This window comes from Canis lupus, chromosome 3 (genome assembly GCF_048164855.1).
Source record: "Canis lupus baileyi chromosome 3, mCanLup2.hap1, whole genome shotgun sequence".
In the NCBI taxonomy this organism is placed as follows: Eukaryota; Metazoa; Chordata; class Mammalia; order Carnivora; family Canidae; genus Canis; species Canis lupus.
The window spans coordinates 85,120,926-85,148,135 of NC_132840.1; the positions used below are offsets into that span (position 1 = coordinate 85,120,926).

At 43.2% G+C, this 27,210-nt stretch overlaps 1 protein-coding gene and 1 long non-coding RNA gene across 6 annotated transcripts in view; one reads left to right on the top strand and one right to left on the bottom strand.

Annotated features, from left to right (window-relative positions):
• SNX19 (sorting nexin 19) overlaps window positions 1-27,210 on the bottom strand; it is a 40,738-nt gene that overhangs the window by 5,263 nt on the left and 8,265 nt on the right. For 4 of the 5 annotated variants that reach the window (XM_072822733.1, XM_072822730.1, XM_072822734.1 and 1 more), the window contains 3 exons: window positions 26,261-26,354; window positions 25,584-25,764; window positions 22,839-22,968 (listed from right to left, as the gene is read on the bottom strand). In XM_072822733.1, the coding sequence (XP_072678834.1) occupies window positions 22,839-22,968; window positions 25,584-25,764; window positions 26,261-26,354 (405 nt within the window). Of the gene's footprint in view, window positions 1-1,386; window positions 5,637-22,838; window positions 22,969-25,583; window positions 25,765-26,260; window positions 26,355-27,210 lie in introns of those variants that run through there. The other variant, XM_072822732.1, reaches the window with a different exon arrangement.
• LOC140631251 (uncharacterized) lies at window positions 16,805-25,734 on the top strand. Its single transcript, XR_012028881.1, has 2 exons — window positions 16,805-17,088; window positions 24,947-25,734. It is a non-coding gene; the product is annotated as an uncharacterized lncRNA (long non-coding RNA).

The window sequence follows — 27,210 nt, forward strand, 5'->3', positions numbered from 1 at the left end:
TTTTAAGATTTTAATCATTTATTTGAGAGAGAGAGAGAGAGAGAGAGAGAGAGAATGAGCAGGTAGAGGGAGAAACAGACCTCCCGCTGAGCAGGGAGCCTAACGTGGGGCTTGATCCCAGGATCACGACCGGAGTCGGAGGTACACGTGTAACTGACTGAGCCACCCAGGCGCCCCTGAAAAACCAAAATCTTGAAGTCCTCCAAAGAGCCAGGAGGATCTGTAACAAGAGGCCTTCGGCTGGAATTCGTCTAGCTCAGTTTCTCATTCGCATTTGAACATTAGCCACTGTGCCCTTACTGTCGTCCTCTGGGGCCACGGACGCCTGTGACTCCTCCGAGGCACCTCATCATCCACTCAACCCTTCTTAGAGCAGAATGTTCAACAGCGCATCTGGGTACCTCGGTCACCTTCTGGGCTTGTCTTACGATGTAGGAGACTGACTGTTCTGAACTCCTGTCAGCTCACCCGACAGGAACAGGCCCTTGCGCTGCATCATGGCAAGGACGTCCTGTCTGTTCTCTTCCATCGTGCCTTGGTGACTCAGGCACACCAGCTGAGTGCAAAACAAATCTTAGCATGTGGCAAAACACGAATGTATAAACGTACACAAATTTACAGGACGACAGCTTATTAAACTCTGAATAGGAATGTTGGGAAGAGGAACCAAAGTAGGGAAAAGTAAAAATAAGCCCTTTCATGATGAGGATGAGTCAGGGAGTCAAGTCAAGTCGCGGGAGTTAAGCAGAACTGACAGAGAGAACTCGAGTCTCCAAGTAAATGTCAACTGCCGATAAAGAAACTGTCAAGCACTGTAAACCCTGAGGCACCGAACTGATCAACAGAAGGCCCTAGAAGAGTCAGTCCCAGGCATGTGAGGAACATAAGAAAATTAGTCTTGTGCAAACCGGCAGAAACGAAACAGGCTGCACGTCTATAGAGGCACGTAACGTAGAAGGCGGCTTCCACCTGCGAGGTGCCGTGGTTTCCGTCACCCTTCCTCCTCTTCATACCCTGGAGGTAACAGACGTCAACCACACTCCGGTACCGTGCAGATGTGAACGTTCACCCTTTGCAGGACTCTCCTCTTGCCCTGGTCCCGCCCACCGCTGCTCCTCCAAGAGGACAGAGGCTTTCCCCTGGACATCTGGGGCTGGCCGCGTTCATTTCCGACCCCACGCTGCCTGTGCAGAGAGGCAGGGCAGCAAACCCCTCTCACCCTCAGACCTTCTGAAGTCGGCTGTCTTGTCAGGAATGCCGAGCATCCCAAAGTGGAAGGAGAAAGGGGCACAGCCCAAGCCAAGAAAATGACCAGGGCCGACTGCCCCTACCCCCAAACTGCCCTGCCCCTCGGACAAAACAGAAAAACACCCGTGAGCTTTAGAACAATTTCTTTTCTTTTAATTTTATTTGTTCATGAGAGACACACACACAGAGAAGCAGGCTCCACGCAGGAAGCCTGCCTGATGTGGGACTCGATCCTGGGACTCCGGGATCACGCCCTGGGCCAAAGGCGGATGCTCAACCTCTGAGCCGCCCAGGTGTCCCTAGAACAATTTCTAAGGCCTGCTTCCCTACTTCGTTATCCCACAGTAGGTGTTCCTTAAGTTGTAAATGGCCACATTCGGGGCTTCTGTATTATTTGCCTTGCCTACCACCTCGCCTAGAACCAACAACTGATGACAAGGAAGAGGGCAGGGGTTTCTTCGTCCAGTGGGCTCTTCTCCCCCTCCAGTCCCCGTTCTCCCTTCCTCTTCCTCTGTCATCCCTCTCCAGAGTGGAGCTCCACACACCACCACGCTTTACGCTTTATGCCGCCTCACTAATTCCCTTCATCCTGCTCGGTTCACTCTGACACTGGGCGAGAGCAGAGGAGGCGAAGAGATTAACTTTGGAAAATTAAGAGAGAGACTGACGCCTTAGCTTCTTATCAGTTCCCTTCATCTCTCTGCTCCACATGTTGTCTTTCTATTCTTAACCTACGAGTGGGAAAGTTAAAAAGAAATCTGTGTCCCTATAGCTCTCTTGAAGCAAAAGGAATGGAATGCATGTGTCTGAAGTCCACAGGAGCTGTTCCAGTATCAGTTTCTGGAATCTGCTGGTACCGCTTACTAGCTTACTACTATGTTTGCAGAATCTAAAGTTTCAAGGTGGACACACACATGTATCCCTTGGTTTATTTATTGTAAATTATTTATAAGAATTCATTTACTAAATACAAATGTTATTGTTTATGTAATTCAAGACGCATGAGGTAAATACGCTAAAATAAATATGGAAGAGAATAGCCACAAATAGCATTGGTTTCAGTTTCTACTACTGTTCCAGTTCTGATATTTGATTTAGAGCTACCTCCTTCTACCATCCTACCTTTTTCCCAATGAAAAGACAGAGGGGGGGAAAAAAAGCCAAACCAGGTCTGTTCTCTCAGGCTGCCTCTGAATGATTCAGAGCACATGGCAGCCATACTAGTGGGCCCAGAAATAGCCAATAAAATGAGAAAAAAAGCAACAACAGATTGACACTGAGATATTCAAGAGCTTTTCTGATGCCAGACGTGGAAGGAGGGAGATGTGGAGATTAGGGCTTTCCATTACACCAGGAGTGCATGTCTAGTCCGTTGTTCACAAGAACCTGGTCTGAAATAGCTACAGATAGAGGAATGAAGCAGAGGCTAAAAAGGAGACAGTTTAATACTAGGGCTTAAGATGGCACCTCAAGGTTAGCAGAAGGTCACTTCCCATCAAAACAACAGAATCATGTCTCACGAGTAAGGGGAGAAAGCTTCAGGGACCATGTCTAATCTAATTAGCCAGCGTCCCTTCACTTCTTTGCCAAGAGCTGCTAGAGCAGAGTGAGGAGGGACCCTGAGCAAGTTGGTCTAACAGTGAGGACAGGGGGAGGAGAGTGAAGTTGGAACATAGAAAATATTCCTATTAGCAGTAACGATATTTTAACAAAACTGCCTGGTGCAGTGTAAATGAAAGAAAACAACAGACTCATTGCTTGTCCTCTTTGTATCCACCCCAGGACGATGACCCTCCCACCTCACCTTGCTGTACAAATTATGGTTCAAAAAAAAAAAAGAGAGTAAAAGAAGATCATGTTAAAGCTTCTACCATCGTAAACAGATCTACAGCACATTTGGAGCGTCAACTCATTTTATTACCCTTAGATTAGGGTTTTCCAACCTTGGCGCTACTGACATTTTGGACTGCTAATTCCTTGTTGTTGGAGGGCTGTCCTGCGCAGTATAAAATGATTAGCAGCTTTCCAGCCCTCCCAGGTACCTCTTTTGTACAATCAAAAATGTTTCCAGTCATTGCTGCATGTCTCCTGAGGGACAAAATCATTACCATTTGGGAACCACTACCTGAGACTTAGGGTCTTGGATGCCAAGTGCTGGGCCATTTCCACTCGTTTCAATACTGGTGGTTGTAGCACAATACTTCTCAAAATTGTGGGCTGAACAGCACTAGAGGCAGCCACGCACTCAACTTTGTGGTTTGTGACATTTAAAAACATCTCCGTAGAAACAGATTAGAAAACCTAATATGCGTCTCGTGATCTGGGAGCCTTTTGTTTCCTATATGGATGCACATAAGGATCTATCGGACGTGTATTTCTGTGTGCGTGCGTGTACCGTGCAGTCACAGTGGGTCATGATGTGGATGTATCTCTTACTGTGGGCTGAAGTTTAAAAATAGTTAGAAAAACACTGATACAGTATAAGGAATTAGGAGTTCCAAGAAAAGGGGGAAAAAGCCCAAGCTACATTTTTAGCTTCCTGGAAATGCTCCCCACCTCCACCCACCCCCAAGTACCCTGTAAAATGTTTACAATGGCATAAAATGTGAACACTGTGTTCTGCACCCATAGTCCTAGCACCGTACTAGGAGGATTTGCTCATTAAATCGGTAGCCCCAATGCATTGATTGGGTGGAGAGAAAGGCAATCTTGAGGGCGATGGTGTGGATCCAGGGTATTTCCCATTAAACGAGCTGTTTTTGCCAATTTCACACCTGATAAAAGTAACACTTCTCTTCCCTGATTCCTTTCCCAGGGCTCTGCCTTCCTGTCACAGCCCCTGTTTACAGACGGTTCCTCCTCGTGAGCGTGAGCGCTAGCCTTCTCGGTCCTAGCACTGGCCAGGCCCAAGTTACTCAGCTGTGCCTGAACAATCTCAGCATTGTTGCCCTCTGACTGTGTATCTAGGTCACCATCCTTTCCTGCCCTGTGTGGGGAGAAGAATGGGGAGGAAATAAACTTCAAGGGCAAGAAACTCCTATTTCTTTTTCTCAATGACTATTGTGAAATCTAAAATGGCTCAGTCTACACAATTTCTTCTTTGATTTTTGCTTTCATGTTTTAAATCATGGACTCACATCTTTAAAACATGTGCTTCAAGGGAGGACGACATACTTGCCTGAAAACCATGCTTTAAGAATCTGAATTCCATGCTTCTATATCTAGCCACAGCTTTTGTTTTTGATTAGTAACCTATAATCACAGCTACAAATCTAATGTGAATTAAGAATTAAAGCATTTTGAATCAAGGGAGGAAGTCAAAAAGTCAAAGAAATCATTTGTTGAATCTTAGAGGTTATCTATTCCAATAATCTCACCAATTGACATGTGAAAACAGACGAAAAGGAGCACTGCATAGCCAAAGACTTATAGGAACATATAACTTCATAGCTGGAAGGAAACAGACGATCCCTATCTCACCTCCTCCCAGAGTTGAAATCCCCTGTGTATCATCATGGCAGAGCCAAGGGTTCTGGTCCGAGAATCTAGAAAGTTGGGCTTTTATCTTAACTCTGCCGCCAATTAGGAATGTGACCGTGGGGAAGTTGCTTAATTCCTGAAAAGGATAACCTTATTAGACTTATTAGAGATGCTCTTTAAATACTGGCAACCAAAATCTGCCTCGTTGAAATTTCTGGTCATTGTTCCTACTTCCTACATTGTTCCTCTGGAGTTAATGGGAAATACTAAAGTTACTAGGTCAAATCTCTTTCAAAATGGATCAAAGACCTAAATGTGAGACCTGAAACCATAAAGCCTTGAAGAAAACAGAGGCAGTCATGTCTTTGACATTGGCCATAGAAACATTTTTTAAGATATGCCTCCTCAGGCAAGGGAAATGAAAGCAAATTAAATTATTAGTAACACACTGAAATAAAAAGCTTTTACACAGAGAAGGAAACCATCAATAAAACGACAAGGCAACCTACTAAACGAGAGATGTTTGCAAATGATATATCCAATAAGGGATTAATATCCAAAATATATTAAGAACTCACATGACACCAAAATCCCTGAATAATCCAATTAAAAATGGGCAGAGTTCCTGAATAAACACTTAGTTTTTTTAAATTCAACTGTTATTTCTCCAAGTCTCTTTTATTTTTTATTTTTTTTTTTAATTTATTATTTTTTTTCCAAGTCTCTTTTATATCCTTGATTCTGGCAACCTCAAAGTTGAGCCCATAGAATGCACTCAATAAAGGTCTGCAGAATGAAGGAGAGAAACAAACCATTCCTCATCCTGGTTCCATCCCCTGGGTGTGTGCTCCTTTCGGTTCTCTCTTAAAATGGAGTACCCAGAACCAAACACAGCCTCCAGATGTGCCCTGACCAGCAAAAAAATGAAAGAATGCAGAGGATTAGTGCCTTCCTTGATCCATACACTATACTTCTATTAATATAGTCAAAGACTGTGCTGGCTTTTTGGGCACACACTTCAAAGCACTGACTCATACTGAGTTTTGTAGTCAACTAGGACCCTAGCTCCACATATGTACTTTAACAAAAAATCACATGCTCCTCTGTTAAGCCTAGTCTTGCCCTTCTGTACTTGTGCAGTTTTTTTAAAAAAAATCTAAATTCTGACTTACAATATTTTTATTAACTTTATCTTGTTGGTTTTGACCTATTATTCTAACCTTTTGAATCTTGATTTTGTCATCCAGAGTATTAATTATACCTCCAAGATTAGTTGCTAGCAAATTTACTGATGAAAAAATTGACCAGGATAAAAACAAGAAAAATGATCTATCACTAGAAATTTCCCTCCAGGATGACATAAATTTGTTAGATACTCTTGGGCTAAAGAAACTCAATTAGCCATGAATTACTTAAAAGTACTACATACAGTCCTTGCCACACCTGGGTGGCCCAGTCAGTTCAGAGTTGGGACTCTTGATTTCGGCTAAGGTCATGATCTCAGGGTTGTGAGCGCAAGCCCCGAGCCGGGCTCCACAGTCAGTGCAGAGTCTGCTGGGAATTCTCTCTCTCTCCCTTCGCCCCTTCTCCCACTCACGTGCATGTTCTTTAAATACATAAATAAATTCTTAAAAAAAAAACAACGTACTATAGTCCAGGCCATGTATGTCCATTTTGTCCACACGGATATTAGGATAATACGGCAAAAGCTTGCTGAAATCCACCTACATTTAATAACCAATGCATTCCTTTAATGGTTGAATAATCACACTAAAGAAAGAAACTATGCTAATCAGGCAGGGCACCTGAACACATACTGATTTCTGGGGCTCGCCATTTCCCTCTCTGAGCATGTTCACAAAATGCCTATTTAATAATCTGCTTCAGAAATTTCTAGAGATAAATGTCAGGGTCCAATGATTTGCATCCATTTTTTTTAAAAGGCAAGATATTTGTCCATCTCCAACCCAGCATATCCTATATGCCAACTTTTTTTTTTTTTTTTTTAATGATCTTAGGTTTTCAATGATAAATACACTTTTTTTAGTTCCATAGAGTATAATTCATCTGGGTCACGTACAGGAGCTTTAAAATAGGTTAAGTGCTCTCTTATTTACATTCCTAATTTGGTCTTCTGGTTTAACTGTGTCTGTCCAATTCTTGTCAAACCATTTTCCTTGAGAGAAAAAACCCAGAAATTAAACAGCTTAGCAAACAGATCAATTCACTGTTGAATAAATGAATAAATGCTTTCTCAATATAGCCAGTGAATAATATAGCCTCTGTTTCAAAAGATTTACCTGTATTTCCTGTGCTTTTCTTGTTTTTCTTAAGTCTTCTCCCCTAACATTTATCTACAACTTACTGGACATCATTCTTATTAGTTCTATTGCTATTACTTTGCATTACTGAGGACGTGTCCCCCCCCACCCCTTTTTAAAATATGTGCATACTTGTAGTCTGATCTCCGTTAACCACCCTGGTTTCATCTGACCTTGATTCTTCCCTTTCCTTACTGGAATTCTGTGTTTAATTTGTTTATTCCATTTACTCCATACATACTGGTGGAGCTTTGTGTAAGTGCCAAAGAATTAGATTGTAAGGTTTTGTGGGAAGGGATCTTACTTAATGCAGTTTGGTATCTTCCTCAGCATTTAGCATCGTAGTGTCAGTCATACAACAAGCCATCGAAGTGAATGAATCAATCTTATTGCAAAATTCTCAGTGATAACTTCTGAGTTAGAATTTTAAGTTAACTCATTATTATGGCCTATAGAATGATGTTATTATTTTTTTAAATCTCATTTGCTGTTCTCATGTGAATTCTATTAATAACATTCATCCACTTCCAGTCTCCTGTTAGCTGTTTTCCGTAATATCCAGTGTTAGCTTTTTTATGTCAAAAGAAAAATTTTTTTAAAAGATTTTATTTATTAATGAGAGACACAGAGAGAGAGAGAGAGAAAGAGAGAGAGAAAGAGAGAGAGGCAGAGACACAGGCAGGGGGGGACGCAGGCTCCATGCAGGGAGCCCGACGTGGGACTCGATCCCAGGTCTCCAGGATCACGCCCTGGGCTGAAGGCGGCACTAAACCACTGAGCCACCCGGGCTGCCCCAAAATTTCTTTTTTTAAGCTTCTTGGTCCTCAATGAATTGACAGGTCTTCGGCTGTGTATATTCTCTCTACTATCCTTGAGTTTTGCTCTACTCGAGTGGGGAATCTGCCATGTGAGCATCGTGTGCCAAAGAACAGAAAGTCAGAAAGCCTTCCCTTTGTGCCACCTACACATCCCACATTTCCCTTTTTCTTCCCAAGACACAAGAACTTGCAGAGAGAAGATGAAGGATACAATCTGGGCTCCCAGGTCCTTAAGTTATCTCAAAAAATCTCAGAATTACTAGGAATACAGTCCCTGCTTCCTCGTGTATCGTCATTTATTTCTACACAAAAGGAGATAATAATCTACTGATTTAATGAGTAGCTGTGGACTTTTAATCACACGTCGGATATGGTCAGAAGGCTGCTATGCTGTCCTCTGAGTTACGCATCTCAATCTACACAGTAGAACACGGGGTCATTCTCTGCTCCTTCCCTGTTTGGAATCCACACACCTCCCGACAACAACACAGAAGTACATAAACAATCACTGAATCTAGGGGGTGCTACGCCTCCGCACCCTTCCCCACTGCTGCAGCCGTTCCTCAGCAGCCTTCATTTCTACTGGTGCAACCCCTTCCTAATTTGTCTCCCTGGTTCTAACTTTGCCTCCTACTAATCCTCTGGGGCACTCTTTCAGTGATTTCTCTAAGTTACAAAGTTGATAGTGTCATCATCTGTTTGCACGTTGTAGAAGGCTTCCCCACAAATGGGGGAAAACTTGATCTGTGAATGGCTCGTAGGCTTTCTTCAGGGTAATGTGGCCACTCCTGCTGCATATCTTCTATTCCTTTTGTTTTGTCTTTAAAGGTTTTATTTGACAGAGCCAGCTGGAGATGAAGACTGAGATAGCATGAGCAGGAAGGAGAGGGAGAAGCAGGCTCCCTGCTGAGCCCCAGGACCCTGGGATCATGACCTGAACCAAAGGCAGATGCTCAACCAACTGAGCCACCCAGGGCTCCCATACATCTTTTATTCCCAATTATATATGACTTCTTCGGATTATCACAAATCTGCCAGGCTGTTTACTGCTCTGCCACCAATACTTTGGTCTCCAATGTCTGCTCTGAACTTCCCTTCATCCTTTTCAATCCTGTCTCAGAAGTCATCTCTCCTGTGAGCCTTCTCTGGACCTCCCATCATCCATCACTTCATCCCTTCTATTCACCACCTATAGTTCTTTTTAAAATCCTCACTTTATATTCCAATCCCTTATTTGTAAGATTGTACCTCCAACTGGATATTAAACTTTCCAGGATAGGAATCTGGGGTCTTCTTTGTATTTTGATCACTTAACATACTGTTTGGCACAGAATGGGTAATCAACAAATATTAGTTACTAAAGGAAGTAATGCTCTCTGTGGGAAAAACAATGGTCTTAAAGGATTAAAGGTCAAAATAAGCTTTGCAAAAGGCAAACATCCCAATACTTAAAGCAGCAAAAGAATAGTTAAGTTCTTCAGTATTCATGCTTATGGGGAAAGACAGTAAGAGATTTAAAAAATCATGGACAATTTAGAAATCCTTTGTATTTGGCATTTGTATGTATTTATATAAACATTTGGCAGACTTATTTTCCTAATAACCTTTTGTTTTGGCTAACATTAAAACTAAACTGTGTGCCAACACACCAGCTGTAGGGTAAATGTTGTAAGTATCCTGGGCAGTAAGTCAGCTGAGCTAGAATTAAGAATTCATCATGAATAATCCATGCAATTCACACCTGGTTATGCATTCCCCTGGAAGGCAAGAGAGGTAGAAGGAAGGGAGTGGGTCAGCCATGCTTCGTATCTGGCACACTCTATAAATCCTAGAGAAGAGAGACACCTGCCAGCAGTCTATGTTTTTGTCACTTTTCCTGGCAAATAGGCCCAGAGGACAGAAGAAACTCAAAGTCAAACAAAAGCAAAGGGGTTATGAGGACTGTGAGTCACACTTGTATTTTGGGAAGTGCCCCTGATGGATGCAGCAGCATCAAACTGATTCCAGCCCATTACTTGAAACTAGTAAGAAGAAAAGAAAGTGGCACAATGTTTGGGTAAAAAAATCACCAAAAGCAAGAGTGAAGTTACCTTCCTAACAAAAACAGGAGAGGAACATACTTGAGAGGTTCTGTGTTCATGGGATAAATGAGACGAACTGCAAGTGGAGAGCTCTAGAAGTTTGTTCTAGATTTGAGTATCGTGATACCCTTAGGCTTCCAATTCAAAAGCTTCTTTACACAAATCTAGTATACCTCTGAAGACCTTCAGATCAACTTTTTCAGCTCCTTACTATGTTGCTAATGCACCATAATCCAGCTTTGAAACATCACAGCTGATAGACTTTAAAGCTAGGCAAAATCAAAGTCATGCTCTTGGATGACTGCCTGTGCTCTTCGTTTGATCCATGTAAAAGAAGCAGCAGGACATCTGTCTCACAACCAGAAACCCCCTAAGAGTCTCTGGAACAGTCCACGTCTCTGCTCTAAGCCCAAGAGATTCCTCTGTCACCACAGTTTTCAAGGCAATACAGAGTATAAAACTAGTTCATACTCTTCTGTGGAAAAGCACTCTCAGTGGTGAGAAGAGCCACAAAGGCTTCACACAGGCGGTGTGCTGCAAAGAGTGGAAATAACACTGAAAAGTTGCAGTTTTGGGCTTGGCTTGACCACTTGCATGAACTGAGGTCTGGCTTCCTTCTTAATAAAATGGGCTAATTCTTGCCTTGTCTTACTCACTAAAAAGAGCAAATGAGAAAAATGAAAGCATTTTTGAAAGTGCTTGTGTGTTGGTGCATGAGTTGAAGAAAGACTCCTTTGGATCCTCTTAAAAGACTCTACCAGGCCCTAGGAACTTAACATTGGCAAGATCCTGAGTGAGCTTTTTGCATTTCATGCCTCAGTTGTCCCTTTTGCAAAGCGGGTTCTCCTCCTGGCAGGCTCAGCAGTGTAAATATTAGAACAACGAACCATTTCTGTCCTGTATATTTAAGACTGGGGGCAGTCCCCAAGAGATTATGGGTAATGTGAAGAAGATTATATTTAGGAATCCTTCCTAAAACAAGACCCTAGAAACTTTCACTGCAAGTGAAAGTTTTAGACTGCATGATCCAAACATCTTTTTCTTCCCTTCTTTCCTCGCTCCTGTGTGAATAGCAAGCTTGGGTCATTCTCAGTCACCAGGCACCTATCCTGAGCCTTTCTTTCTCAGCACCCGGGGCAGGAAGGTGGGGAAGGCTGATTAAAATGGCCACCCATTCAGAAGAATATTGAGTCCATAGAGGGGAAAGGGCAGGGAGAGGGAGAGAAATGCTTAGAACTGGAGCACTGGAAGAAAGGTGAGACACAAAGGAAGGCAGAAGGCAGGAAGTTCATTGTTGTCTTGACAACCACACCTCTGCTGTTTCCAGTGAGTTCACCCCACAGGGAGGTGTCCAGCTCTGCTCTGGGCAAACCCCATCACTGTGGGAGGGGAGGGCAGAGGGAGAACAGGAGGCTGGAAAGGTGGTAACTGCGTGGTCTACATGATGGGACCGGCTCCCAACTTCTACTAGACTGCAGGTTAAAGTATGCTCAGCCATGATCTGGGAGAGAATTAGGGACTGGGCTTAAATAAGCACACGTGGTAGGGCTCCAAGTTATGCTGAGGAAGCTTGAAAAGACTAGCCTCAAAGAACGAGGCATGGACAAAAACAGATGTCAAAGAAAAACACTGAAAGGAGGATCGGGAAAAGTAACTATAATGAACAGAATCACCTTGGGGTAGAAAAGCTACCCAAAGGTATTCGTTTCTAGTTTCCTGTCTATAGGCTGAATTTTAAAATCTTTCCAAATAGAAGGTTATCCATCCTGATACTAAGGGTGTGGAACAGATCTCTGGCGACGACTCCAGAATCTCCACATAGTAGGGATTCTGGGGGAACCACTTGTGGTTAGAAAACAAGGGGCACAGGGGAGGAGGTGGCCAAGGGACTTATCTTGAAGCTGCATTTACACAGCAAGCATACCATGTTTACAGATTATATATTTATTGGGGAAGGACTAAATTCCCCCCAAGAAAATCTCTGGCACCATAATTACATCAGCAGTAGTATTTCCTACGGGTTTACCTGTACTCCCTCCCTGCTCTAGTACCATCCAGGTCTACTCCACGGGGCATCTGGTGAATCTATATCTAAAGATAGAGGTAAAGATCAAACCTCAAGCATAACATATGGCTATGTCTCCAATATGTCTGTCTCCAAGTTAACAGGAAAAGGCAAATAATCTCCCCCCATGGCTGAAAGCAGTAGGAAATACCCTGGATCATTTAAGAGGTGGATAAGATTCCCAACATGGGTGCAATCTGACCCCTCAGTGAGATGGAAATCTAGGATTCTGGTCTCCAAAAAGGAGCAACTAGCTTACAGAGAGTGTACCAACAGTTTTTTTCAACGTTAGATGTCCAGCTGGTTTAATTACTGTAGACTTTCTGGTTTACTCCGGGTTTCTGAGTCAGAAATGTTCTCCAGTGAATCAGCTCCAGGGCTGACTGCCTGAGGGGTGCGATATACTCAGCAGGGCACATCTGGCAGGACATCCTGCTCGAGGCAGCAAGTGTCCACTGAAGACCGATCAGAACCGAGGGGAGGAGGGTGAAAGATACAAAAGTCACTGGCCCAGAGGAGAGGGCAGATAAGCAGCTTCTGAATCGTGGAGCACGCACGACAGGGAATGGTTTCCGTGACTATCCCCAAGACCAGGACCTGTAATCCCCAAGTGAGCACTCCCTCCAAGAAGGGGACCGGGTATAGGTTAGCCTGCAGCGCCACCTGGTGCCCAGAGGGAGGATTCCTAGTCCAAGTCCCCCACGTAGCAAGAGCTTGCGGCGCTGAGATGTGTTTAACAAAATGATCTTTCTCTGTCTTCTGGGCGCATGAACACTCTGTCTCGCACACACACTGTTTCTGCCTCTCTCAGGTATTAAAAATACATTTAAAGGTTACTTTTTCTCTAAAAGTAGAAATAATGTCCTCTTTTAAAAATGTTCACTGTCTGGAATATTCTTTATGCAAAACCTGTCTAAATGATATTACATCTACATCACGTCTAGCTTTAAACGCTTACTTTCCTCTATAAAGCCTCCCTAACGTTTACCCCCAAGAATCCTACTGTTTTTTTTTTTTTTTACTGTGTTTACCGTCTACACCATGGCATTTAACCTCATATTGTTCAATAGTTCTAACTGGTTCATATGGGTTCTCTCTTCACTTAGGCTAAAAGAACCTTAAAGTAGAAAGAGTCACATTATAAAATCTGGAGAGCTAGTATTCAGCTGCTACTGGATGCAGACGCATCAAATTTTATCCAAAAATTATTTGTAAAGAGGTCACTATAACAAAGACTACACAAAGTTAATTTCCTAGAGAGTAAATGAAGAGCTGGTTAGGAGCACCTGCATTAGGAGGCAGTTCCCCGGTCTGAAGAAACTCTGAGGTTCTGCTCTGGATAGGACTGGGGAAGGAGACTTTAAGTATGTAAGACAGGATGGAGAGCACAGATAAAAATCACAAGAAGAAAGGGTGAAGAAAAGAATTTGTCTTTTGCTACTAAGAGATCCAAAGCAAGCACACTATAAAGACTTCTCCAAAAAGAAACACATTAAAATGTAAATGTACTCTTTACATCAGATGTTACTGCCCTAGCAATTTAGAGTCCCCAAGGAAATGGAACACGGAGCTTGTAAACATGGACGAGAACTCACACTTAATGAGTGCTCCACGCGCCAGGCATGCACCGGGAGGCTTTCGTTATCCTCTCTTATCCTTGGACTACCTTTATGAGCTATGTACTGTTATTCCCATTTGGAGAGTAACTGAGGCAGAGAGAGGTTAAGTGACTTGTTCTGTCACAAAGATAGTAAGATGCAAAGTAGGATTTGAATTCAGATCTGACTTCAAAGCCCATATTCTTACTTCCCTGTGTGGAAGGAAAGAGGTTGAGAAGCACGACAGCAGGAGATGCTTCCAGAGAGGGCCAGCTTCCATGGGCCACACGGTGGGAGGTCCACAGCAAAGAGGTCACTACGTTCTTTTGGAAAGGAGAATGGAACTAGGATAGGAGAGGGCCTGAAGGGCCCAAAGGAAAAACCTCTTCTCAGGTTCAACTGTGGCTCTGGGAATTCAAGGTCCTCACTTAGAGAGCTGTGGAGGAGGCATGTAACAGACACTCAGTTTACATTGTTGTTTCCGGTCCCCCAGCACTACTGAGGAATCCCTGAGATCCTCGCTAGTGATTATACAGGGACTGATTGGAATGGCATGTGATGTTCATTTGACCAAATTTCCATGTGTATTGAGAGAATGAGGAATAAGACAGAATCCTTGCTCTCAGGATACTGACAGTCTGGAACTGTCCTTCGGAACTATCCTAGGTTCCCACGTGTACTTATGGACGGCCATGAGACACCAGCAACTTGACTTGAAGAAGGGTTCTGAGGTTTAAATAGCTCCTGATATTGTTTTATTCTTAATAGATGCAATGATCAATTCTGCCTCTCTGAGTGTATGAGAATTTACAGGCAGAAGGACAAAAACACACAGGCACAGGCAATCAGATACCACCTACCTGTTACAACCTTAAAGATGTATTCAACTAGAATATGGTATGATATTACCATCAAGAGGGTATTATCTAAGGGTATTATCATACCCTATTATCCTCAGGATATGATAGAAAAAACATGATGTCTTCATCCTAAGATGGGTGTAGAGTAAGTGACACCCAAGAACTATAGCAGGGAGACCTCTGGGGCCCATCCTGGCCCAATCTACATAACTTGAGAACTCCCCTTTGTCAAGGTCTAGTGGAAGAGGCATGGGACAAGCAGTGCTCCTTTCCCCCAAGGAAGCACAATACAATGTGAGCAAAGCCATAAGTGCAAAAAATTATTTTCAGTACATCTAAAAGCTACTTGAGTCAATAATGAGAGGGCCAGAAAGTAATCTGACAGGGTTTGAGATAATTTTGAGACTTAGTGTCTGGGGCTCTTGCAGAAGTATGCTACCTTCCTACAGAACCTGTGCATAGAAAGAGATCAGGTGTAAGAAACCACAGGGCACCAGAAGCAAATTAAAATAAAGAGAAGTTTATGGAGGAAAAAAGAAAGCTGCAATCTGTGTTTCTTGAGTAACTCTGAATCTTAACTCTGAAAATCTTTTTCTGATTGGGAAGAGGATGTAGACTAGGGATACCTAAGGAGACCATGCAATCTCTGATCCAGGAATGTTAAATAAAAAATATGCAGACAAAAATGAATCTATATACTACCATTGTGTGCATGTGTCCAAGTCCACTCAGGTGGAAAGCAAGAGAGATTAGTTGCAAACGAGGGAGGCCGAGGGACTCCCCAGTGAGGCCAGTTCTAGTGGCCATGGCTTGGTGAGAAACCCTGCAGAGTGAGGAGGTGGGGGAGGCAGTATGGAGTACCAGAGACTGCATGGACTTTGAGGCCAGGATGATCAAAGTGGAATCTTGGGGGTGGTACTTACTAGCTCGATGATTCTGGGAAGGTTAATCTGAATATCCTTTTCCTTACTTGTAAAACGTGTAAATATATGTGTTTCACAGAACTGCCCGGCATGTTAGTACATGAAGCACACAGCTGCTTAGCTGGTATTGTTAGTGTTAGTATTAAATAAATGTCAGCCCCTTTCCTGTTGCACTTGCTTGTACCCTTTGGTGGCCTGGAGTTTCCCTGAAGATATGACCAATATGGAAAGACCCTTTAGCCACCTACTACCTAGACATGAGCACATGGACTCCACTTAAAGAACACCTAAGACTCCAGAGAGGCCGAAAAGAATTAGTGCAGGCAAACAGGACGTGGTCAGCCATTCAGACGGTCTCTCAGAGAGAGGACATTCGTGCCTGGCAGCACAGCCCTCTGCGATGGTCCTCTCCTCGCTCTCCACACGCCTTCTCCAGACTTTTCCTGGGAGATGGTTTGTAGAGACTGCGTTTCTAAGAAAACGAGTCCATGGCCTGGCATAACGTCCAGAGCTGGCCATTTAATTTTCTCCTGGGTCCCCTGTTTGTGGGACTCCTTAAACCTGACACATTCTATCTTTTCTCCTTCATTTCTCTATAATTCCTGATTTCACATACTTTTCTACTCTCCTTTGCCCACAGATTCCAGAACCTTCTCCTTTTTTCCTTCCTCTTTTCACACTACTCCATTCTCACGTGCCCCCCAACACACACACATACGCACACAAACACACTCACTCACTCACTCTTTAAGAAATCCTGATGTAGATGCCAGGAATGTGTCTGCTGCCCTTTTGACACAGAGTCTGATGCCATCTTCGGGGCCACGGGGAGGGCAGAGCCACGGGACGTGGCATTCGTGTACTCTACTGCTAGCTTGCCTCATATTTTTATCGTGGCCTTGCTCTGGGCATCCAGGCAGGGAACCAGTCCAGCTTCTTCTCATTCCTTTGATCTACATCAGGCCTCCATAATAATCTCACCCCTTACCTTGGCTGGATCTTCCTGCCCCAAACCTTCTACCATCAATGAAGCACAGTACATCTCTCCTCTTTCCCTCCAACCTAGTCATGTCTGAGTACTTGTCCAACTTCCTAACCCTGAATCTGATGCATGCAGGGATATTGTTAAGTTTCTTCTGTTTTCGGACATGAGCGGTCTGCACAAGCTGGATTCACTCCTTGGCTTAGACTGCTCCCCCCACTCCTCTGCCCCTCCCTTTGTCTCTAATTCCAAACAAGGAGTGCTCCTTCTTACATAATTGGATGTTCCCAGCACAGAAGCTGACATACGAGGTCAGGCGCGCATGCGTGCAAGACTTTCCTTTGACTTAACAATGCCTTTTTTGGGCATCTAACTTCTCTTCAGCTCCCTTCCCCCACTCTCTCCACACCATCAACAATCAAAGGAGATTTATGAAGGCTGGCTCAGATCAGCACTCTTCCAACTTTGGCTTAGAAGGAGGGGTCATGAGGTTGAATTTACTCTCTCTTTTTTTTTAGGCTAGAGAGAAAGCTCAAGAGTGAGCGAGTACACGCTCATGATTTGGCAGGAGTCCTTGGCTTCCAAGGCAGTTATGTATATAGATCTTTTAAGGGAGCAAGGAGAGTAAACAAAGCTGAAGACAGAAGAACTTATCTTCTTGGAGCTGATAATGGTGGAGGTTGGAAAATTATGACATTTTAAGGAGATAAACGTAAGTGTGGATGGCTGCACCGTCCCTGATGCCCAGGCTGCAGGGTGTTCAAGATGACCAGAGAAGTGGCAGTAGCTATCAGTGGCACCAATACCGACTCTCCTTCCCTTTAAAGTGCAGAACTTAAAGAAGGAGAGCCCAGTACTCTGCAAAAGGATACAGCTCCGATACTCGTGGCTTCAGAGACAGAACAAACATGATGCCCCCTGAGCAGGCGTCATGGGGACAGTTTCCCAGAGGTCAACCCCGAAGCAGGCAGGGACCACACCATACCTCTTGTCAGAGTAGCACTGGTAGGTGGAGGGGTGGGGGAGGTGCTGTAGCTTTGTGGGGGGGGGGGGGGAAGGGATCAAATTCCAGCTTATTTGCTTACCAAAGCAAGTAAAGCCCAAGAATGTAGCACTGTATGAACTCCTTTTTAAAAATAAAAAGTAATGTAAGCTGTCCAGGGGAGAAGTAACACGGGCTGACCTTAGGAAGCTGCAGGGCCCTTTGTGTTACGTGTGAATGTGCGCACACTGAAATGTGGTTTGGATTTTACAAAGTGACTGATAATCTCCTCTTGAGGAATGTAGACTCTAAGGCAAAAATTTTTACTGGTTTTTAATCTCTCTAAATCCCAGGGTAATCCCTAAAAGATAAAGTCATTATAGCTGAAAATCAGGCAAACGTGCGTTCAATTTTGCTTGTGGTATACTTATTAGCTCTGTGATTTGGATTAAATAACCACAATTCTTTGTAAGCCTCAGCTTCCTCATCTTTGAAATGGGATCATGATCCCTCCTTCACAGAGTTGTTAAGTGGATTAAGTGATATAATATGCTGTGTGTTCAGCATAGTGTCTGTACAAAGTAAAATTGCAACAAAGGCTTGCTGGATACCAAATATTCTGAAGGTGACAAGGTTATCAATGTCTACACTTTGAGTCCTGAAATAAGCCCTGTCTTGTCCATGTCTACCATACACAGGGGAACTTGCTAGTATGAGACCACAGATCCTGCAAGCCTATGGAAGGGGAACTGGAATTCTTTTTCTAGATATCCATGGTTTCCTCTTGACTCCTATCTTACAAAAGCTTCAAGAGTACTGTGAACCCAACACAAGGGATTTCAGAAGAGGGCCATGTTTATACATCATTAAAAAGATGGAATGATTTCTAGGGAAAGATGGAAGGCCTTGACCACGGAAGGATGAGACTCTTAATTCTAGTCTGTGGAGACTCGGGGTGAGAAGGGTGTCAGCCGGCTGTGTTCCCATTTCCACTGTAGCTAACACAAAACAAAATGGACTTAAGGATACACTCTGATTAGAAATAAGTAGGAACCGGGATCCCTGGGTGGCGCAGAGGTTTAGCGCCTGCCTTTGGCCCAGGGCGCGATCCTGGAGACCTGGGATCGAATCCCACATCGGGCTCCCGGTGCATGGAGCCTGCTTCTCCCTCTGCCTGTGTCTCTGCCTCTCTCTCTGTGTGACTATCATAAATAAAAAAAAAAAAAAAAAAAAAAAAAAAAAAGAAATAAGTAGGAACCTTTTGACAGGAAGGGATATGAGACAACTGAACAAGCACAAAACATCACTGCCTAAAAAAAAATCTATGATGAGCAAAGATAACAGATCACAGTTATAACAAGTTTTCAAAAAGTGATCAACCACAGTATTTTGTTCTTGCACAAAATTCATATTGGCTTCATTCAAATTCACTAGAAACATCCAGAATTTCCTTCCTGTAACAAATGGAGATGTCACCCCATTAAAAAAAAAAAAAAAAAAGGAAAAGGAAAAAGAAAGTCAAGAGAAATTTAGCTGTAAGCCCTCACCCTCTCCCTGATTTCGTTATGGTGTGAACTCCCTGTGGGTTTTGCCACCAGGTGGTTACCTACCCAGCTAACTAGAAGCATGGTTCTAGTGGAAGTGTCACGGAAAGGAGATGAAAAGGTTAGAAACGTAGCCTGACTCACAGTCCTCTTCATGAGGAAAGGCACTACTTGATTCCAGCAGCTCTTTCCAGGCATGTAACCAGGAGCACCAGTAATCCTGGAAAATACTACTGAACTCTGTACTTAACCTATGCCTGTCTGTGCCACAAAGAGACCCAAGTGGTCTGCTTCCCCATGTAAGACACAGAAATACTCTGCCAATGAGTCCACTGGCACAGGGTCACCCGGAAAGGCTTTATGAAGCCATAGTTGTTTAGGAGCTCTATTCTGCAAAACTCAGAGCCAGGCACACTGAGGACGCTAGCCTTTGCAGGAGAAGACTGGTATAGAGTCGGGCATCCTGAAGACATAAAAGTAGAGCAAATTTGGGGCCACTAGCAGGAGGAATTAGAAACAAAAATATTTGTTTTTCTTTTCCTTCCTTCCTTTTACTGAAGTGCAAATATTAGGACCTAACATCTACTGGACACCTTTTATGAACCTAAAGAGATTGATATAATTACTATTTTCCAGATGAGGAAGAGAGATTAATCAGAGCATAGTAGTATATTGTGTAGATAAGAGCTTGGGCTTTGGAACACCTGGGTTTGATTTCTGCCTCCACCACACCTTAGCCTGATGACCATGAATAAGGCCCTCAGTTCTAACCCCCACGAAACTGTACAAAATGTGAAAAGTAGGAGTGGAGTCTGTTTTGTTCTCTACTGACCAGCCCAGTGAATAAAGAAGTAAGACCAAAACAAATTCCCAGCTGGACAGAGATGTCGGAGTATTTCAAGGTAAAGCGGATGAATGCTACAAACAGCCTGGACAACTGGCTACCAGTATGGTTAGACCAGAGGGCATGACACATTTACTTCTGCACATCCCATCAGCTCCACTTTATCCTTTGTCTCTTCCCTATCCCTAGGGAATTTATAATCATTGCCCACTGAGAGTAATGCAACATGGCTTAGAATTCTCAGTCTGAAATTCCCTTGTATTTAAGTCCTGTTTTAGATCTCCAAGAACCCTAACTACGTAAAATACCACTTCAATGATCTGCGTATGATTCTCGAATATATTTCTCTTTATCTGGTACTGGCTCTAGTCCTTTAATATTCCGAGTTGTTCAAACTTTAGGTAAACTTCTTCTTACCTTTTTAATATATAAATCTTAATCTTTTTAAAATTTCCCGACTCATCTATACTTTTCTGTTCCTATTGAGTGACTTCCTATGTTTTGAAACCAATTCATCATGTAAATGACTTCAAGGACAGGGGTAATCAATGATCACATACCAGCTAGTTTTAGAATCTTCCAATTTTTGGAAAGCACTTGGAAGATCAGCAAGGAGAAACTTAATAGAGGAAAAAAGAAACGAAGGCTCGGTCAGCAACGTTCACAAGTGACTGAATAAAAACACAGACTCTACTTCAAGTATGAGGGTAACGAGAAAAGAACTGTTTATTCTTTTATTTGAGATAGAAGATAATTAAATTATTGGACATCTAACGAGCATCTTCTATGTCCTGGGTCCTGTGTAAATTGCTGGGGATATAAAGCCAGGTCTAGTCCTTGGAGAACTGGTAGTCTAGGGTAAAGTTTCTCAACCTCTGCACTACTGATATTTTGAGTAGATGATTCATTGTTATTTGGGGGGGGGGGGAAGGTGAGGAGGGAGAATGCTGTCTGTGTCGTGTAGGGCATTCAGCAGCATCCCTGGCCTCTACCCACTGGATGAAATAGCTTCCTGCCTCCCTTCTCAGTTGTGACAACCAAAAATATCTCCAGATATTACCAAATACCCTTGGGAGAAAACTGCTCCCCACTCGAGGACCACTAGTTTAGGGAAAGATCGTTTCTTTAATACACTGTGATAAGTCGTACAATCATCACAACCGTGAGTAGAAAGGAGGGCTCCTTAGATTTTGGGGCAGGTAGAAGAATATGCCACAAGAAGTTTCACAGAATAAATGACATTTAATGCTTAATTTTTGAAAATATTTAGCAGTAGAAGCAGACAAGAAGAGGGAAAACTCTGGACATAGGGAAGGAGATGGAATGAGAGAGAGGAGAGAGAATGAGCAGAAGAATGAAGAGAGAAAGACCATTCTGGCAGAGATAAGAGGATGAACAAAGGCCCAGAGCAAGAGGGACCACAGAGTGTCTGGCCAGGAGGAAGGGTCTGCATGGGGCAGAATCAGAAATAAGGCTGGGACCAGACCATGTCACATAAGGAGGAAGCTGAAATTTTCATATAATAAATAAATACATAAACACAGTGGAGCCCTTTTTTAAACAAAAACTTACCTAAATCTCTAGCCTATTATACTGACCAAAATAAAATTGCTTAGACCATGGTGCACTCAGTTTTCCCCTTAGCTTCTAAAGCACCTCTGTGGAACCCTAGAACTCTGGGAAACATAGTAGAATAATCACTTTTGTAGGCAGCAGGGCACCACTGAAGGATGTTAAGCGCAGACTATATGTTCATATTTGCTTTTCAGAAAAAGCACTCTAGTGGCAGAGTTGAGTATAGAGGAGGGACAAGGGGGAAAGTCAAAAGGCATGGAGACTGTCAGCCTTTATAAGTGGGTTTCACTTAAGAGACCAGTCGTCAGCTACAACACGTAGGAAAAAGCACATTGGCTTTGGACTTACACACATGTAGCTTCAAAGTCCAGGTGTCACTAACTATGGCCTTGGGCATGCTAGCTTGGGCTTGCCAAGCTCTATTTTCCTCTATAAAATGGGGCTACCTACCTCACTTGGCTGCTACAAGAAAACATATGTACACAGAGGTCAGGTGCTGGCATATGAGGAGAACTCAGCAAATGTAAAAGCACATCATCTTCTTTCACTAGGTCTTTTTATTATTAAAGCTCATTAAGGCTTCCCTAATCTTAAGTAACTCTGAGTGTGGGAGGGGAGATTTACTTGCTTGTTGTTAATGAATTTTCTACTTGTAGAACTGACACATAATTCTGTTTTTAACATTGGTTTTTCTTTTTTGGAGTGACTTATTATCATGAGCCACATGCCAACAGAGGAGGTCAGAATTTGGCTCCTTACTTTAGTATCTGCCAGGATGTCTCAAAGGAGAGAAAAAAAAAAAAAAAAAAAAAGAATGGTCAAAAGGTCAAAACAGGTATATCTGTTTAGTTCTGAGACCATGTCTCTGGCCATCCTGAGTTTAGCAAAGCTTGTGTCAGTTTCATGGTTAGGAAGTCAGCAACTAAAAACTCCACCCACGTACAGATCTTTTAGGAGACGCAAGTGGCTTTGGGATCACAATCCACATCTTACATCCAAGTATACTTTGATTCCTTACCATCCAATGTAAGTAACTTTTTAAGTTAATATTTATATACCTTTTGGAGAAAACAAACTTAATTTTCAGAGCACTGATCTGTTTTTTCCTTGTCTCACCGTTTATCATCCCAGTGAAAAGGTCAGTGAAGAGAAATGTCCACTGTACACAGTGAAAGGTATAGGGCTTGGGGGTTTAACTGGGTGGAGAATTGATCCCCGAGTAGGAAGAGTTAAGGTAAAGTGTCTTAAGATCACAGGCTGGGTCTATAAATCAGTGGATTATGCCAGAAGCCTCACAGAAGCAGACCCATTTATACTTTAGACATTGAGGTGATTAACACAAGCCTTTCGGTACTCTTGAGGCAGTCTCATCCCTGTGCCCCTATGAGAGAACCTGTCCTCCCTCAGGGCTGCAGGGTTCCTAGACTCTTATTTTCCTCTCTAGTGCAGAATTCAGCATCACATCCACCCTTGCCCAGCTTGAGACTCTGATACAATGGCGAACTCCGCTGTCTTACCTCTGAATTAAGGTCCCAAAGACAAGATGAAGAACTTTCTGCATGTTTTCTGTACACAGCCATCTCCACTGTTCCATGAGCAGCAAGAGGAGCAGATCTAGGGCTGTGTCAGCTAGCTCTGTCTCTGCTCCTGGGGAATGAAAAGGCATCAAAGGTAACTCAGAAGCGACCCAAGCTGGAGGAACATATTTCCATACATTGGATCTTCATCTTTAGATCAATTATTGTGTATTTCTGTAATCCTTCTATACTCAACAGATGTTTACTTTATATCTAAAAGGTTTAGTTGATAGGCTCTATATTTCTTTACAATTCCTTTGCTTATGTTCCTTAGTCACTCAATAGTATATACCTTTCTAAAAGATTTTGCATATAATTATTTTGCCCATCTAGCTGCTGTTTCTTTGGTATTTCCCCCAAGTAGCTGAATAATTCTGTTCCAAGTAACTGCTCCCAACTAGTGACTAACTGGAACTGGCAAGGCCCAGTTTCTTCCATTCTTATATTCCACTGGCCTCCACAAAGCTTCACGGAAATGTTGCGGGCAACAGATTTAGGGAAAGATTTGGGATTCACTGTCCCGTAAACAAGTTGCTTTGAAAGCATCTCCATTACACAGAACTGTTCGATTGGGATCTAGAAGGCTTCAGTTTGCTTTTGAGATCACATGTGGTTCTAGGAAGAGAACTCCACCTTTGGTAAAATATGCCATGACAATGACTGATTCCTTTCCTTTTTCAAAGACTGGAAAGACCACAAATAAGTTCACATCCATGTTAAGCCAAAGTCTCCTGAACAGATGTACTTTATGGATGGAAGCACCTGTTTTTTTTTTTTTTTTTTTAAAGATTATTTATTTATTCATGAGAGACAGAGAGAGAGAGGGGCGCAGACATAGGCAGAGGGAGAAGCAGGCTCCATGCAGGGAGCCCTGATGTGGACTTGATCCCGGGTCTCCAGGATTATGCCCTGGGCTGAAGGCAGGCACCAAACCACTGAGCCACCCCGGGATCTCCACACCTGTTCTTTAACCCAGTTCAGGGGGTCCCATGTCATCTGTGATTTGCTTCCTAGGAGATGTCCCCAGGAATACATAATATTCCAGAATGAATCTCAACAATCTGGTGCTACTGCTGCAATTAGTATCATAATCAATCATCAACACTAATTTTGTTAGTCTGGGACCAGTGGGTATTGTCTGGGCCAGCTTGCTCAAGCTCTCCTCCCTAAAGGGTTCTTTAGGACATTAATAATTTTAGATTTGGGTGAATCTGCTAGAACCGAGTCCTACTTTTTCTTAATCCCATCTGATATATATTTTTTTCTTACACTGCATTTCAAGGGGGCATGGGGACTGGTATAGTTACTTTCCAGTCATTTGCTCAAAGACAGGATATTCAGTTCCTTGGGAAACAGCACCATCCTGAGCATCAGCCACCCTTCTGGATTCTAGGGTTTTGTTTCAGTGTTTACTTAGAGCTGCCACCACGTGGTGACAACTGGTCATAGCAGTAAAAAATAAGAAAGCAAAGAGGCACCAAGTCCTCTGGAAGAACACTGGTAAATTTCTTATCAGGTGAGCATTTTGAGTTTCTCAGGGCTTGAAGAGAAGCTGAGGCATAAACTATACCCTTAGAGATATGACGTTTGAAACTTACAGGCCTGACTTTGGCTAGAAGTATACTGTGTTACCCATTTTGTCTTATTTGTAATTTCTTACAGTTCTCTGATGCTTTGCTATTATCACAGTTCATTTACTTAACCGGTGAGATATGTGTGAAGAGGTGAAGTTGTGAACTTCACGTTTCACACAGTTAAGTTGAGGTCCATACAGTAGAGGTCAGGTGACTATTCAAGGGCACCTGAGAAACAATGCTGAAGTCAGCCTTTCCCCCGCACCCCTTTAGAACCCAAGATTTTGTGATCTTTTCTTTTCAGTGAGAGACTCTGTCTTGGTGGACTTGAAAAACCTTTTATAAGTTCTGGCTCAGCAAACAAACTAATGTCCAGGGCTCTCAATTTTTCCTCTGTGAAAAAAACATCTGTGCTTCTTCTGGGAAGCAAACCTGCCCTGTCCTCACCTCTTCTCCCTCTCTGCTCTATGTTAGGGAACTGGGAGGCGGCCTCTGCCAGGGCAGTAAATGAACCAGAAGGAAAAGATCCAGGGAAAAGGAAGGATTCCATGTTGCTCTTCAGTTGCCCTGTGGTATATCAAAGCAGAGATTTCCAACAGGCAAGTGGAAAGACAACATCCAATAGTTAGGCACCATTAGCACACAATAGATTTAAAATCAAGAGTACAAATGAGATCACTCAGGGGGAGTATGCAGAGTAAGAACAGAGAGCCAAAAATAAAGTTCTGGAAGGCTACCAAGGGAATCCACAAAGGGGACTGAGGGAGGACCCCAGGAGACGGGTACCACAGACATGAAAGAAAGTAAGTTTGCAGATAAAGGGAGTCGTCTAAAGATGCCCAAGTGTGGCAAAAATAACATAAATAATGATATTGTAAGCATGGATCTTATTTTGCTGGACCAGAACCCCGTTTTTGTGCTGTTTCTCTGTTTGACTCAGCTCTAGGGACAGTGTCAAATTCCTTCGTATCCCAGGCCTCGGCACAGTACTGCAAACACTGGTGTTGAACACATGGCTTGCCTCGCTGAACGCAAGAGGAATTAAATCCATGAATTCCAACTGTCACAGCCTGCCTCCCTTCTCTGTGGGAGCAGAGATCTTGTCACGTACCTGGATCACTACTGCTGAGGTCTTGGGCTGGCACAGCTGCATCTGACACATAACCATCCACATAGCCTTTGGGGCTTTGTTCAGGCTCTTTTTCTGGGACTTCTGTTGGCTGTATTTCTAATAACTTTGTCTGTTTTTCAATAAAGGATTCCATCCCAGACATGGACAGGATCTCTGACTCCTGAAGAAAGAGCCAGTGGCACATCACATAAAGAATGAAGAAAACAGGAGAGCATCTGTGGCACTTCCGATTTTCCCTGTTCCTTCCCTGTGTAAGTATCGTGAGAGTATAGAACCCAACTGACTCTGTGACCACCTTCGGGAAGTTTTTATTTTCTACCTAAATTGCAAGTAAAGCAATGCCTTTGTATTCTCACTGGCTGCAAATGCACTTGGGTCATCTGTTCTCTCCCTGGAACTGGCTTCCCTTCTCATTCTACCATCCTTTATTCCAAACTTATGACCCTTGAGAAGCCAACCTGCCAACCTAGACCTGGTAGGAATTAGAAACCGAGAGAAAATACTTTTAGAACAAAAATTAGAGATCTAGATGCTGGTTAAGGTGCTTTAGCAAGGCACTCACATCCCTCCTGGTTTTGGAGAATGTCTCAATTGTCTCTAACTGCGGGATTAACATCCCAGCTATTAATTTTAGGAGTTATCCAAGAACCTCTTACCACATTGCCTTCCTGGAGACAATAGAGAATCTTCTCAGGTGCCTCAGTTATATTCAGTGCTGGAGCAATCTTACTGGAGAACCTCAGTCTAGACCTGGTATTGACACAAGGCGCAGAAACAAGATGTGATTCACGGTTTTGATCCCCAATCAAGGGCTGACAAGAATTAATACCTTAAAATAAGAACACTCATAGTTATCCTTGGGAGCTTACTGTGGTCAGAGTTGCCAGGAGAGACCTGGCCCTGAAATTCCTGAAACGATATACGCTCTAGCAACTCTTAATACATAGTACAGCCATTGCCTAAGCTATGTTCACAAGGCATTTGTGAATGGGCTTTTGCTAATGTAAAACAGGGGCCAGTCTATCATGGCTGTATTCCCATAAGCTAGAAGAATGGCTAGCATACTCATTAAAAATTTGTTGGAGATTAAATAGACAAGTGGCATAAACCAAGGTTTTTGTTGTTGTTATTACCCTTTTTGCACATCCACTTATTCCCCTAGCGTTCCAAATAAAACCAGGGGAGGGACTGCAAGTGCTAACCTCATGTTTCAAGGATCTTCTAAGCACAGATATCATGGTCACCCTTCAAAATATGGGCTCAGTAAAAAAAGGCTAAAAATTGTGTAACTGCTGGTCCCTGAGACAGGAACACAAAAATAGTGAGACACACACACACGAACTTACAAACCTGCCACCCTTCCTTCTCCCCTCTCCAAAACACACACACACTCACACACACACACACACACACACACACTCTCACTTTCACTCACTCACTCTTTTTCTTCATAATGGTCCAGGTTCAGATATGAAGTTTGCAGTAAGGGTTAAGTGTGGAACCCTTTCCCTTCTACGTATTGACCCTGAACTGTTTCCTCTGGGACCCTAGTGCAAGAGAAGAGCCTAAAACAGGCTCTACAGGTGTCCAGTCTGGCCTTTCCTGC